The sequence below is a fragment of the Pseudopodoces humilis genome, chromosome 17 (assembly GCF_049639895.1).
Source record: "Pseudopodoces humilis isolate 2021_Gansu_Grassland_sample_001 chromosome 17, ASM4963989v1, whole genome shotgun sequence".
NCBI lineage: Eukaryota > Metazoa > Chordata > Aves > Passeriformes > Paridae > Pseudopodoces > Pseudopodoces humilis.
This window is the reverse complement of record NC_142216.1, coordinates 5,672,156-5,687,851: the sequence shown is the minus strand read 5'-3', so window position 1 is coordinate 5,687,851 and position 15,696 is coordinate 5,672,156. Positions and strand designations below refer to the sequence as shown.

General features: G+C 48.3%; 1 protein-coding gene across 3 annotated transcripts in view; it reads left to right on the top strand.

Moving 5' to 3' along the window:
* The first annotated feature begins 712 nt into the window (after nucleotides 1-712).
* The window catches only part of GRIA1 (glutamate ionotropic receptor AMPA type subunit 1), a 119,828-nt gene continuing 104,844 nt past the window's right edge, over nucleotides 713-15,696 (top strand). For all 3 annotated transcript variants that reach the window (XR_015774028.1, XM_005523598.3, XM_005523599.2), the window contains exons 1-2: nucleotides 713-956; nucleotides 3,056-3,193. Coding sequence is in view for 2 of the 3 variants with exons in the window: in XM_005523598.3 (XP_005523655.1) it covers nucleotides 875-956; nucleotides 3,056-3,193 (220 nt within the window). In the remaining variant the exon portion in view is untranslated. The remainder of the gene's footprint in view (nucleotides 957-3,055; nucleotides 3,194-15,696) is intronic.

The following is a 15,696-nucleotide window of genomic DNA, read 5'->3' as shown; positions in this document are numbered from 1 at the left end:
TTTTTGAGCAAAGCTGCTTATGGTCAAATAAGCTCCAGCCTTGCTAGAACTGCCATGGAATAGCTTCTGAAATGGTCCATGCTAAAATAGCCTCCTAATTTCAGAAGTCTGCTCTGTCTGATGGAGCTGGCGAGTACAGATTCTTCCACATCAAGTGCAGTGGTGAAAAGCCTCATCCATTAACAGTGGGCAGGAAAAATCAATGAGAAAGGTGTGTGTGTGGGGGGGAGTTCCTTTTTTAATCCTTCAGGATTCAAAAATCCTTCCTTCCAAGGCACATTTGCAGGACCCTCTTTGTTATCCTAATGATCCGGGCTCAGAGTGGGCAGAGAGTGATCGGTTCAACTCCTGGAGCCAGGGGTGAGAGCCCAGGTTGGGAAGCGATGGATCACAGATGAGTTTCAACCCTTTCTCTAGAGGAGTTTGCCACCTACTGATTCACAGGTTCCTTTGAGCAGCTGCCAAGAGAAGCTGAAGGGGGAAAGCTGGGATTTGGGGGTAGGTGGGGGTTACCCTTAGAGACCCGAGCCCCGGGGTTAGAGGGGGGTCGGGGGGGAGCGGTTCCAGCTCCAGCTGGGAGCAGGGGAAGGAGCCGGGGGAAGCGGCCGTGTGTGCGTGTGCGTGTGTGCTGTGTGTGGCGGGGGAGGGATGTGCATGAGGAGCGGGCTCTCTTTCTTTCTCTCGGGGCTCAGTTAATCCTGCTGCCAGGCGCTGCTCAGCGGCAGTCTCAGCGCTGGATTCCGAGCGGGGGAGACGCGCATCCCGAAGGCGCAGCGGAGGGGAGGCGAGAGAGGCAGCTAAAGAGAGCAGAGCGGGGGAAAAATCAAATCTATGCTTGGAACTGGGCTTCTTTTTCGCCAATGCAAAAGGGAATATGCAGCACATTTTTGCCTTCTTCTGCACCGGTTTCCTAGGGGCGGTGTTAGGGGCCAATTTCCCCAACAATATCCAGATAGGTGAGTGCGGGGCTGGGGATGATGGTTCCTGACGAGTGGGTTGGGGTGGAGAGGGGATGGTGGGGGAAAACCGACCCGTTCTTGTGCTTGCAATGGCACAATGTGTGTCTGTGTGTGTGAGAGAGAGCGAGGGGCTGAGCTGCGAGGGCTGGATGTGTGTGCTGGTACCAGCTTTGCCGGAGCAGAGATGGATCAGTTTGGCTTTGGGGGAGGGGTAGATTGGGAATAAATGCCTGCACACGCACACACCCCAATACAGAGGGAGAAAAAGTGCCTCCGAAATGTAGGAAGTATGAAAAAAAATTATATCTGTTTCTTGCCCTGAGGAATGCCTGGGCTGCCATTGTGTGTTGCTGCATTTGCAAAATCGGCGGTTGCATGATACATTTTTGTGAGGATGCTCTCATCTGTAGGGAACTGGGACGGGAGGTATCAACCAGACGCTCTCTGTTGTTATTGCTAAAGAATAAGGGCAAAGCTATTGGAAGAAGATCTTCCATTGAAGTCCCTTTCCATTTCATGCCACTTGCTTCCCCTGCACACCAGCAGTGCCTGTTTGATTCCTTCCTCCCTTCCTGTAACTTCTCAGTGCTCCCCTCCCTCCTTTCCCTGGTTTATTATTACTCTCCCATTGATCTTTATTGGTGATCGTTTGTAACCTCGCCCCAAATTCCCTTCTCTTGCATGCCGGGTTTCTTTCCCGCCTCCCTTCTCTTTACAATGCCAATCAATTGCTAATCCACCAAGTTCAGGCAACTCCTGCCTGAGTCCAGCTGCACAATCAGTGCTTTTATTGCTGTTGCTGCTGCATCCTTGTCTCCCTCCCTTCCTGTCTCCCCTTTACCCCAAATTTGTGCAAGATCCCAGATTTTTTTTGCCTTTCAACAAACGCAACTTGGTTACGAGCATCTGATTCCTCCAATATCCATGATTAGGCTGTGGGGTGGGAGGAACGGGGGAGGTGGGGGGATATTGGTGCACAAATAGCCCTTTTCACACAAGGAGATGCCCCCTCTACTAAAGATGTGCAAAGTGACGTTGATGGCAGGTCCTTGCCTATTTGTTTCTTCCTCAAGTCATCTTGGGCATTGATACTTTCTGCAGCTTTATTTTAATTCTCCCTTGTTGCTAAGTGCTTTGTTTCCCTCCTCCTGAAATGCCAATAGCAGCGCTCTCTTTAAATGCATATAGATTACAAGACAGGCTGAATTTAATAGCATCTTTCTGGAGGCTGTGAAGGGATCTGCTGCAAGCCAAGGTTCCTGCTGGGGGAGCAGCAGAAAACTTTTCCTAGGGCTGGGTTATCGCCGCACTTTGTTCCAGATCCATGGGAGAAGAGAGGCTCTGAGCTTAGGTCCAGCCCGGTCCCAGTTCCTACCCTGTTTGTATCATCCTGTGGTTCTGGGCTTGTCTGTACTTCTGTATAGATTGATTCCTTTGAGGGTCAAAGCTTTAAGTTTCCTGCCCAACTTTGAGTTTGGCCACTGTCACCTGTTAAATTCAGGGGTTTTCTGTGCAACAAACCTCCAGCAGCAGCGGTTGTGTGGTGACAGTCCCGTGTCACTCTGGCTGTCACAGCCCTGTCCCCTGCTGGGCCAGGCTCAGCCAGGCTGCCCCAGAGTCCCACAGTGTGGGGGGACCCCTGCAACCCTCCTGTAGCAAACCTCTCCTCCCAGTCAGCAGGGCTTCCACTGAGCCTCAGGTGAGCGGAGGAAGGAAGAATCTCGTTCTTCCTTTGCTGAGGTGATGTTGACACCATTCCCCCTCCTCCTGCTTGAAGTTCCGGGGGGTGAGGAGGTTGAGCTGTGCCCCATGGATTACCCCTATCCTGCAGGCTGCTTGGCCTGGGGATGCATCAGGGCTCCTATATGTGATCCAGGGTTACATAACAGACACATTGGAGAGGTTTTCTGCTCCCAACCTGTCCACAGTGGGCACAGAACCCTTGGCTCTTGCGCTCTGGAGGATTTCTGAGTTTGGAGGCACTTCCCGGGCTGAGGAGCTGCAGGCTCTGCTCTCAGGAATATTTTGGATTGGTGATGTTTCTCATACAAATGTTCTTAAGACCTTTCTTCTTATTGTTCTGTTTCTCTCCCTAGGGGGGTTATTTCCTAATCAACAGTCCCAGGAACATGCGGCTTTTAGGTTTGCGTTGTCTCAGCTCACAGAACCGCCTAAGCTCCTTCCCCAGATCGACATTGTGAACATCAGTGACAGCTTTGAAATGACATACACCTGTAAGTACCAGCGCCCACCGTGCTCTGCCTGACTTGGGGTTCTTTATTCCTGACTTGGGTTTGTTTGCTGTCTGAAATATGGGACAGCGTGCACCAAATGTGCAGCTCACCTTCAGGGTCCAGGCAAGAAAACCCCAAACCCATGGACAAAGGGGCTCTGGGTTGTTTTGGTTTGTGCTAAGGAATAGGGGTGAGGTAGTGCTGCAGTTATCCAGCATGTCTCATGTTTCCCTTTCCATTGCACCCAAAGTGGTGTAAACCCCCCAACATTTCATTTCCTCTTGTTTCTCTAACCTCTGCCCAACTCATTACGTTGAGGTTTCATCCCCATATTTCCCATAGCTGTGATGCACAACAAAGACACCCCTTTCCACCCACAGAGTGCACAGAAGTCTCTGTTTAGTGTGAACAGCTTCTTCCTCAGCCCCAGTTTAACCATCTGTCCTTGTAATTTAAGAAAGATCTAGTAGGAACCAGCAGCTTGGTGCAAGTGGAGTCTAAATCCACAATAAGGGCATGCCTAATAATGACAGAGAGGAAAGAAAGTTCTAGTTTCAAGAAATTCATTCACTGGCTCTAAAAACAGATACTAAAGAATGAGTTTGCACCACGGAATTGATGTCAGGGTGTATCTGCACCCTGCTAAAGCACAGCACATTGGCTGTACTGTTCTCTTCTCACTAGATGATATTATTGGAAAAAAAACCAAGCAACCTTCACTTGCTAGGTAAAGCGAAGGTTAGCAGCAACAAACAAGACCAGGAGGAGGAAACCAAATGAAAACTAAAACCCATGACACAGCCCTGTGGTTGCTGTGGCAGCCTTTGCTTTCCTTGGAGCACAGGGTGCAGGGCTGTGGGCGAGGGGCTCGCGCCAGCAGGGTGTGATGCACAAAGAATTCCTTGGTTTGACCTGCTGTCAGACACTGCTGCTGACACTCTCTGAGCCTGTGTCTGTGTTTGGGGGCTGTCAGGAGAGGCTGGAGGAAGCCTTCCCTTCGTACAGCCTGTTGGATTGCTGTTGGCTGGTGTCTGTAGTGTCCTCCTGAGTCACTGAAACATCCCCCCTGCAGTTAAGTTGTGTGGGATAGAGGTGAACACAAACTGTTCTCTCTGCTCAGATATGCACAGAAGGGATCTCCTGGAAGAAAGAGCCAGGAGGAGAATTAATGAGGCTTTTGGAAGTAAAAAAAAAAAAAAAAAAAAAAGTTGTGATGTTTTCTGTTGGAGGGTTTGCAAATACAAGATTTCGGGAATTTCCTGCCCAGTATGATATAGAAGAGAGAAGTAACAATTTGGCCACACTTCCTTTGCAGTATCTAATGGCATATCTGAAGAGATTTTATTTTCCTTAATATCCCTCTGTTTGCCAACTACAAGGTTTCCATCAAGGAAGAGCAACTATTTCAGCTCTATCCAAAGGCATTTTCTTGGCAAGAAAACCAGACAAATAGAAGAAAAAGTCCAGACCTTGTATCTATCAAGGGAAAACGTCACCCACCTGGGGTAGAGTTGCTGACTGTGGCTGAGGATGAGCTATTTCAGAGCTGAGAGCAGGAACAAAGCAGAAACTGCAAGAGTATCACTCAAATTCTCCATCTGCACGTGGCTTTCCCTCCCTCTCCATGCCTGCCACTAATGGTTTTGTTTACAGCTTTGGTGGCAAGACCATGACACCAGTTATGCTTCAGAAATCTGTCATTAGTGCTGCGGGGGCAGGGGTGGTCTCACAAAAGCTGAATGGAAGCAAGGCAGCCTCCCAAAGGATGTTATATTTGAGCTCTATGTAGGGCACATTGTCCTAGATCAGACCAGCAGAGCACTCTGCACAGTCCAACTTCACTTGTCCTCCTTTTGCTTTCCTTATAATTAAAAACTTCCTAAGTTCCTCTAGACTATGGAAGGCAGCATTTGTTTTGTAGGCACAAAAGGAGGTGTTATTCCATGTACCCCAGGGGTGGAAAAAAAAACCCCAACCTAAAGAAAACAGGCCATTAGGAGACCTGATTTTAGTACTCTTGAGCTGAAGTGAAACTTTTGTCAGAAATTAGCTCATTCTTCGTCTTCCAGCTAATTCCTTGCCTGGCTTCCAAGACTAGATATCAGCAGAAAGATCTGTTTATTTAGAGAGAATAAAAACCCTGCCCACACAGTGGTCCTTATCTTCTGAGAAAAGACTGGCCGTGCTACCAGTTAAAAGTACCCGGTTTTGTTCCCATGGAGATGGAGAACACAGCATTTCCTCAACATTGGCTTCACCTGCTTCTATGACAGTTAATTCAAGGGTGTTTGGACCCTGTGAACCTGATGCTTCACCTGTCTGGGTCTCCAACAGGACGTCTGAGCAAGACTATTTTGTCCCAGCTCCACTGCAAACCCTGCTTCACGCTGGGATCCAGCCTCACGTGCTAAATGTAGTCCTTATGGCAAGTGTCTGAAGCAGCACCATTCAAAATCCAGAGCAGATATTAAGAATCAGAGGTGACAGCAGAATCCAAACCCTTGTTGGGCGGGCTGTGGGGTGGCGATGAGCGGCGCGGTGAAGCGCAGCACAATGACAGCAGCCTGGCTGAGGAAATCGTGTGCAAAATGTGCCTCGGCATGGGCTGCACCCTGTTCACCTCTGCCTGGCACAGAGCTGCTGGCTGCTGAGGGTGAGCAGGCTGTGGTGTGAAGTGACACCGCCATCCGCGCCCAGGTGACAGCGCCGTTAACGACGCGCCGGTGGCGAGTTGGCACCAATAACACCCACCCGAGGCAGAAATCTGGAGAACACCCAGAGGCTGCTGTAGTCACTGGGCTCTCGCTGTGACAGCCCAGCAGTAACTTTTGCATTTCTGGTGTTCCCAGATGTGGACTTTTTATGGTTACGCGGTGACTGTGGGAACCTCAGTGCGGGTCCTGTGCGCAGCTCGTCAGGAGATGATGATTTTAAGCAAACCATATTCATGAAGGAAGCAAGAAGAGGTTGTAGATATGTGTGGTGACTTGCTGTTTCATGTGCGGGGTTGGTGCTAATGTTGCATCACTGAGGCACGGGCACATTTCAATATCTGAAATATTCCAGAATTCATTCCATCCCACAGAATAGCTGGTAATGAACACGCTCCGTGGCTGCAGCTGGGTGCCTGATGGGGCCTACCCGTATGAAAGTACACACCTGCCACTCTGAGGGTTCTTAACTAAAGGTTAGGAAGCTTTATAATTGTGTGCTGTTTCTTCAAAGGCCAAGGAAATTGTTTAGGGGAGGAGGGTGAATTGAGATTCCTTCCTTCAGCAGAATTACGCAGCAGTGCCAGGTGACTGTAAAGGGTAAAATGATGGTATGGCATAGCCGAAATGTGTACCTGGTGATGGAGCACAGCAAAAACCCTTCTGGTCGGGTTTAAAGACATGTTAAGGGGTTCTGTCTCCATCCATGTTTGGAGAAGAGCTTCATGGCCTCCAGACAGTGCCTAGCAAACCCTGCCATGCTGGGTTTTGCCATGTCTGACTGCTCAGGGCAGACCCGGCACAGGAGAGTTGATGCTGCAGGTCAGGATGGAGAGAGGTGGGAAAGGGGCTGCTCTGTGCCAGGTGCAAAGGCACACAAGCCTTGCAGCTTAAGAGAGAACTGCAAATTCCTGTCCCTGGAAGGTCCACGGTAGACCTACATGCTGTTGACAGCAAAGGGATGAGAGGTTTCTTACTTGAGTCAGCCTGTGCTGGGAAGAGTTTTCTCTTATTCTTCATCTCAGCCTCCGACTGTGCACAGCGTAATGTGCATCCCCGTCCTGTGCAGAGCCCAGCTCCTCAGGGAATGTGAGTTGTTTCAGCCACAGCTCCATAGCTTTATTTAATTTGTGGTGCAGAGATTCCTGCTTTCAGCCCTTGGCTGAGGTCCCCAGGTGAGCCTGGCAACCCCAGGCAGGCGTGGAGATGCTCTGGCTGTCCTGAGAACAGCCTGCCCTGGGGGCTGTGCCCTGTGAGTGGGGCTCACACAAGGTGAGTCACCAGCTCGGGAAATCTGCCCCTGCAAAACTCAGGCTATGTTGCAGGGCTGGCCAGTGACTGAAATAACCCCTGTTCATCACTGAGCCCTGCAGCTTTGCCGAGGCAGCCACCAGATTTTGTGTGCTTGGGTGGTGGGCTGCTGGCAAGGGGCATTCAGGAATCTGCACAGGATAGCAACAGGATTTTACAGCTGCAAGAAAACTTATAAAGAGGCTGAAAAACAATGAATTATTTATCCCTCTCCTTCTCTGTATGCACAGATACAGTTACTGTGGGGTCTTCTTACCAAGTATATGCTGTGGGTGATGCTAGAATATCAACAGTTGGATCTGTTCTGCAAATTAGAAAATGAACATGTAGTTTGGATTCTGTTCATATTTTATTAAGGCCTCCAAGCACCAATTAGAGAGGGATTTGTAGTGATCACTCACTCTGTGCTTATGTTCTTATCAATAGCAGCAAGCTTACATCCAGATCAGCTATGAAATGAAGTCTTTTTCTTCTTTTCCTTGGATACTTACATATATAGATAGAGTATTTATAGAAATTGCTTTTTATCTCCTAAATTACCTCTCAGAGATAGAAAGGAATAGGCAAGCATTTGAATGTTCTCAAACGAGGATCTGAATTTGGTTTAATTAAACAATTATTGTGTGTTGAATTTAAAGGAAACTTCTTTGTTGACAAACATATGATGGCCGCCATTTCTTGTAAAGGTGTTGCTGTAATTATTCCAGCAGTAATCAATTAGAACGCAATTTTTATAATTAAACTTCCACAGTCTAAATAAGCCCAGCCCTGTAATAGTTGTGGTGTTGCTAGACTTGTTTTTATTTTCACAGCGTCAGAAATCTCATGTAAGTGCTGTGGGATTTTCTTTTTCTCTCCTGCAGAGCTCAGGATTCTTGCTATGACTACTTAATGTGAGTTAAGCCAAGAGAAACATGGATTTAATGATCAGATGCAGTCTGATTAATACAACACAGGTACTACAAGGAGATACATCTCCTTGGATTATGTAACAGGAGAAGATATAATGCAGACAGATGAATCACGGAGCAACAACTCACTTTAGATCAACCTGAGGTTAAGGTTGCTCAGTTTCGGGCAGGGATGGGCTGTAGCTTTCTAGTGTGTGTTCAGTGAGATGCCAGCAGCTTGGAGTGTGCTGAAAATCCACATGGCTGGGTGAAATCCTGCCAAACAGGAAGGGAGCAGGTCCTGGAGGTGACAACAGCCCCCTGTGTCCCAACAGGGCCCTGGGGTCAGCGCTGGGTGCTCAGCGGTCACAGCCACCACTGGATAAGGCAGGAGTTTGTCCCATATGATTTTCCCCAAGAAGGAGAAACATTTAGAACATGATTGCTGAGCCATTTCCTGAGCTGCCAGGACAGGGCAGGTTGTGTCTGCCTCCAGGGATCTGGGCACTGAGGGTTTTGGGTAAATGTGGACCGATACCATCAGCGGGGACATGATGGGTCTCCCCTTCACAGAGGTAACCCTGCGAGAGGCTGGCACCACACATCAGGAAAAGTGTCCCCCAGTCTGCTGTGTCCATCTCTTCAAAGGCCATGGGGGCACTTATTCTTTGCATGACTATTTCTTGTGTATTTAATTTTTTTTTTATCCTGGGTGGTGGGAGAGTTGTCTAGGGAAAAAAGCAGATATGACGCCATAAGGAAAAATCAGAGGGAGGAATAAGGGGAATTTCACACCTGCAAATCTATCTGCTCATCTGGAAAGGATCCCAGCACTGGTGACAAGCAGAAAAGAGAGTGAAGAAGTAAAATTTGGGCTCTGCAGTAGGCAGAGGAGGGATTTGAGAAGCAGTGAGCAGCACAGGCCAGACCTGTCCATTGTGTGACAGTCACAGCTTCCACTCACAGCTTATCTTTTTTTCTCTAAAAATAAAGCCTTTCCATGTGATAGGGATTCTACTAGGCCAGAAACAGACAGGCTTTATTTTTTGGCATTATTAGTAAGGTGAGAGTGGAAATCTTCATGCGACTGCAAGGAAGGCAGCATGCAGAAGTATGCTGCTCATTTCCAAAACTGGTGGGAATTTTAGATATATACATTTATATTTCCCTTAATAAGGTTAGAGCCCCAAAGGCAGCAGCTCTCTGCCACCAGAAATGGAAAAGGTCCCAGTTAGCTTCAGTAACACGTGGAGCTCAGAGCAAACACAAAATCAACATGCTCCTTAAAGAGGCAATAAATCAGGGAGACTTTAATATTCTTAAGATCCAAATTCTCCGGGGTGCGGTATTAACACAAGTCTGAAGACAAAGATGCATTTATTTCAACTGCATTCCTTTAAAGAGAGGTTTTATTTCTCTTACTTTAGTTGTGTAGAAATGAAACAGGGCACTGTTTTTCCCAGTGCAAAGCTCCATGTGAAATCCTTTGGTAACACCTGAGGAAACCAGGGGTTGGGCAGGGTGCAGGAGGGGGGCCAAACCAAGCCATTTGCAATCCACCATCATTCCAGCAAAAAATATTTCAAAATGGTAGTGAATTACTGGGGCAATAACAGTGTGGGATGCAGCAGAAACTGCTCCCTGCTCACCTGCTGAAGTGATCTCTCATTAGCTTAAAAAGTAACGAGCCTCCAGCTGATTTTCTCACACTGCCCTTTTAGCAGCCACCCACTTGTCTCCTCTGGGGCACTCTTAAAAAAATCACCCCCAACAAAACAACACAAAAAGACAAAAACCTCCTGAAATGTTGATTCTTGTTATTAATGTAGATCAGTTATTTTCCCTGTTGTCTGCAAACCAAACCCTGCCAATCCTCAACCAGGGCTGCAATTCAAATGTGCTTATGCTTCGCCAGACTGAGTGACCCCTTGAGGAAGCAGCAGTGAGAGGCAATGGAGAAGTGACTGACAGCTAAAAATTGCCATATCTTGGCTTCTTTAAGAGGGTCTTTTCACTCTTTGATTTTATTTGTTTTTGACAGAGTGGAGGAGTGCAAAAGAAAACAACTGATGTCTAAGACTGAGTTGTGCTGATGGCAGGATTCTTGTGTGGATGTGGAGTACGTGTCGGCATTTCTCTATATGCCATAGGAGTCTTGGCTTTGATTTTGTAGGTGAGATCCTGCCACTATGCTAATGGAGATGAGGTGGGAGGGAGATGAAAGGTTGAGGGCTGGAGGGTCAGAGAAGAGATACAGAAACCTCTGTAAGTAATCTGGATGCAGAATGTGGAAGAATCTCACATGAAATCAAGGGCTGTTTCTCACCTCCCCACCCTCCCAAACACTTTGCTTTGATCTTTGCTAGTAGTGAGCTTCAACAAGCAAAAGACATCAGTGATTACACAGATCCAGACATGGTTTTTCTCCTGCTGGCCTGCCAGCATCCCCTGAATGCCCTGAGCCTTGTTGGCTTTCCTTCCACGCAGCGCCCACATCCCGTTCAGTGCCACCCCATAGAAGGAAACAGCGCTGCTATTCTGGCAGGTAAACAGCAGAAAAAACAACCAGCTGGTAACTGGGAGCTTGTGAGGAAAGCACAGGCAAGCAAAGTCCAACAGAGAGGTCACAGGGACAGAGGATGAAGAAACCTTGGAGTAGGAGACATGACGTGGGAAAGGGGCAAGGCAGCAGCTCTGGAGGGGCTGTGGACATGCAATAGGTGGAGTTTTCCCTTGTCTCTCTTTTCAGCCCTTGGCTAAGCAAGGGAAGGTTTTTCTTTCTGAGGGTTCTGCCTCCTTCAGCTCAAATCTGAACTGGAGCTCTTGGTGTCTCCTATTTGGTCAGCACCACAGCTCAGGTTACTCCTGTCCTCCACCTCCATGCAGGTGACATACGATGGCCATGTGTTGGGAGTGTTTGGCAAGGGAAAATGCTGAGATTTCAGATTCACAGTGGGGTGAAGGTGAGCTGGAAAGGAGGATCTTGCCAGAGCATGCATGGCAGGGAAGGCTTAGGGGTGACCACCCTGTTGGTGCCGAGCAGGGAAACGGGGGCAGGTCTGAGCCACCAGCCCTGCCCCTGCACGGGCTGAGCAGCCAGCGGAGCCGCAGCAGAGAAAGAGGCCTGGCCTGCAGGGAGTTCAGGAGAAATGTCTTTGTGCAGAAGGTGATTAATGTCTTTAATGAACTACCAAAAGAAGTATTGGAAAGCCAAACCACACACGGCCGCAGTGGGGGAAGGAGGAGGAGATGGTTGCAGGCGAGGAGGAGGCAGGGAGCAGTGCAGCCCGAGCAGCAGCGCTGTTCACAGCTCACTGTCCCAGAAAAACAGGCAGGCACAGCAGCTGTCCCCAGTCTGTCCCCAGCAAAGACAGATCTGAGTGCATTTCACAGATTTAATCAGAATTAATTCAGTCTTCCAGCCTGTCTTCATTCTGAGGTCTCCTGCTCGACTCATTATGGCAGGACCAAAACCCACTGTCTGCAGCTTCAGGGTGTGGGGATGGCAGCCTGTGCTCCTGTCCTGTGGGGACAGCAAAGGCAGAGGCTGTGGGGAGAGTGGAGCCTCTCCTCCACTGTCAGGGAACAGATCTCCTCAGGTCCCAGGAGTCTGGGACCTGGATTAGCCTTGGCTGACGGGCGTTAGGAGTCATCATTTGTTTGGGAACCTGAAAGAAACGTGTGGATGAAGTCAGGCAGATTTCTAACATTGAGTCATCTATATCATAACATCCTCCACCTTAGCAGCCTGGTGTGCCAGACTGGCAGAGACCTCGGTGGGAGCAGATGCCAGCATCTCTCCTGAGCCCTGAGCAGTGCCCAGGCTTGCTGGAGGTCACCCATCCACAGCCACACACAGACTGGAAAATCAGCTCTTGGTGTTCCCAGACATGCCCATGTCTATGTGCTGATGCTTTGAGGGCAGTGAATTCACTGTGCAGCCCTCAGGTGGGACATGAGACAGCTCCTGCATTTCTATCCCTGCTTCCAGAGCAGCCACACACCTTCAGAGCTGAGCCCTTCCCCAAAAAGCCCATACTATTTCTTGGTCTGGAGGAACAAGCACTACTGTGGGGTACAGGCTTGTTCTGTCAAAGAGGAAACTCTTATCCAAGCATCATCACGGTTTTAGTGAGGCTTAGCAGTCACACATGTGGCATTGGAGGTGCCAACACTCAGCATCTCAGACAGCAGCTCTCAGTGACCATTCTCAAACTTCTCCTCTTTGTTTGAGAATATTTAGCCCATCAAAGCTTGTTCTCAACATGTGCCCACTTGTCCTCTAATTGAACTTTTCCTTCCTCTGTGAAGTACCAGATAAAGCAACAGAATTGTGTTGATCTTGGCTTAGTTTACCATGAGACTTTGGGAGGCAGGTGAGATGAATCCTATCCCAAAGTGTCTGCAGCTGCATCATGCTCTTCTGCTAATTCCTCAATACTCTGCTGAAGGTGACATCTCAGCAGTATCAAACATTTTGCTGCTCTCCCTGCGAGCAGCCTGTAAGGGCTTTGATAAAAGCAGGCATCACATTGCAAACAGGCTCTTCGCAGTTGTGCTATTCTGATGTATTGCTGAGAAGTGAAGAAAACATATGTTCATGGCACAGAAACCGCTCTGCTCAGGTCCTCCTTCTGTATTTTGGTACCGCACTGCAGTGGCCCCCCAAGGGCAGGGGCCTGGCATTGTCCTGTGACGTGCTTTTATCCTCTTGGCCTCCTCTGTTTCTCGCTTTTCATGGGATTGCTGCTGGCAGGAGCGTTTGCAGTGCTCTAACAGCCGTGTCTGGGCTTGCTTTTGCAGTCTTTATGCAGATCTCTTTCTCCCCCTTCCCACTGATGCACTCCTGGCTGATTGTGCCTGTCCCTAGGACCGGGCTCTGGGGGAATCGTGGGGTTGCTGTCATCAGGGGAGGAATGCCTTCAGGTGCTGTGGCATTTCCAAAACAGGGAAACAGCCAGGGATTTGGCTGAGCAACCCCCTCTAGCTCAAATAGGAAGACCACAGTTAAACCTTGTATAGCACTGGAACAAACAATCTTGTGGGGAAGGAAAAAACTCCAATGCTTGGCCTGTAAAAAAAAAAAAATAGTAATTTTTTACAGTGGCATCCTATAGCAGCTGAGACAAATCAGACCCAGAGCTCTAGATCAAAACACACCTGAAAATCTTGGGACATTCTGAATCCCATCCCAATCTGTCATGAGTTCTAATTGCCATTTGGCAGCAATCTCAGAGTCTCAGAGCAGTGTGCGTTCAGGTTTCCTGTTCCAAGCCTGTCTCAGGACAGAAAGCAAAAGTGTGAATCCAAACTAGCAAGTCAAGCAGAACAACTTGAAAAACAAACAGGGTGGGGGGAAAAAAGTCATCCCCAGGGCTGTGGAGTGAAATCTAGAGCAGTGTTGTGGAGGCTGGGCACGGAGGGAATTGGGGCCAAGACATTCAGGTACAGCAGCATCCTGCAGTGGGACCATGGGAGACTTTGGAGAGGGTGTGTTTGTCTCATCCAAGGTGTGCTTGTCTCATCCAAGGTGTGTTTCTCATCCAAGGTGTGTTGTCTCAGCTGTGCAGAGGAATGAGGTGTGTGGCTGTAGGACAAGGTGTGCCTGTGCCATGGACAATTCCTGTCCAGAGCACACGAGGTGCTGCAGAGGTGCAGCACACAGGGGTGAGGTTTTACCCCGAGCTATCCTTGCCTGCAGGCAATACAGCAAATTCTTCACTTTCAACAACAGCAAATTTACATTAAAAAAAGGCTTCATCAAAGGGAAGTTGCACTTGACAGTCTCCCTTTAGCCACTGGAGAGCAGCAAGCAGACAGGCGCAGGAGGCTCGTTCCCATCCCTCGCTGTCTGGTGTTCTGTGGTTTTGGCATTGCGGGAATGGGAAGCATCTGTGAGCCCTTTGGATCACAAATGGATCTGGGAGCCTTCTACTTCTGCTAACAACTCATTTATTATCAGGGAGCAGAGAGATTCTTCTGAGCCAGTGCAATCTATCATCTCTTAAAGACGCTGTGTGAGACTGAAAGAATTTGCTGTAAGAGTTGGCACCTGAAACCCAGTAATGAGTCCATGTTTCGGAAGAACTCTCCTTCCTCACTTCCTCACTAAGTTTTCTTTCTCCCAGCTTCAGGAAGAAAGGAGAAGTATGTTCAGTAGCAGAGCACTCTGCTCTGAGAAGTTCAAGAATCTCCCTGCTCTGAAAAATTCCTTGGGAGATGCTTCTCTCCTACTTCTCCTTTGCTTCTCTCTCCATGTGAATAGAGTATTTTGCCCAAAATACTGATGCAGAGAAGGTGAAGAGTCTGTTCCAGCCCCCTTGCATGGAACCCATCTCTGCAACTCCAGGCAGGAGAAGTCTGCCATGCACAATATCCCACCCACAGCAGCACCTGCTGCTGCCTGGCCTGGATTTGTGCTGCTTCCTCTGCCATGTCAACCCTTTGCTTCCCCAAAGTCTGGTGCTGCACAGCGGGCTGTGGGGCCACCCTGGAGCCCCAAACAAGACCCTGCAGCCAGAGACCTGCAGTCAAAGCAGCTCTGCCAAAGGGCATTTTCCCTGATGTGTTTGGCAAGGGTGCCATGGTGTTGTCTGTGCAGATGCTGAGTGGACTGATGTGGACACCCTAAATCCAACCCTCCTTTCCTATAGGCAGCAGTGATCTGATGAAAGCCCACTTAATTCTGTTCTTTGAAGCAGCTATGAACTCACACCAGTGTTTTGGGATGTTGTTATCTCCTGGCTGATTAAAATCCTGGGCTCACAATGTTCTTCAAGGGAATTTTCTGTCAGCAATTTGATAGCAAGATGTGCTGGATGTGCAGGGTGCCCAGGTGATGGGGCACTGTGACCCTCTGCAGACATTTTTCTCAGTTTTCATTTGGTTGATATGGTTTAATCATTCTTCCTTTAATCTGCACTATGGAATTGTTCTAAGAAAATACAATATTTGTCTTCATTTCGGTTTGGTATTTAAACATCTTTTCAATGTGATGAGGAATCAGGGCTACACTATAAATTCCCTGGATTGTGTATCAAGCCTTTTCTAAAAAAGCTTCACTTGATCCAAAGAAACTCAAGGAGATCTGTGACCTGTGATGCCATTGTCTTTACCTTTCCTGCAGATTTTTCCCAGCAACGTTATGTTCTACCCTGATTTTAGCTCACCATGATTTTAGCTCATTTTCCCCTTCCTTGCAGCAGGATTTTCCTCTTGGCTGTTCTGCACCAGTCTGTGCCTCCAGCATGCCAAGCCTCATGCTCAAGATTTTGTGACCCTCTCTTGGCTGTTGCATTTTCTACTGTTCACCTGTTGCATCTCCCTCTTGTCTGGAGTTCCTCAAGCTGTCATAGCAGCGTTTCAGCCTTATGCTTGTTTATCAAATATTTGGGGTTTTGATTGTTAGCTTAGGCCTCTAGGTACTAAAATCAGATTTTTAGAGCCATTTTAGTGTTTACTGATTCCTCAAAGAGCATGAGTACCTAACTGTGATATAGAGTGTTCTGAGTGATGCTAAGTGTCCCTGTGCATCTGTTCCACATGTAGCTCTAATAGGATTATTATTTTACTCAAACCACTCTTTTTTTTT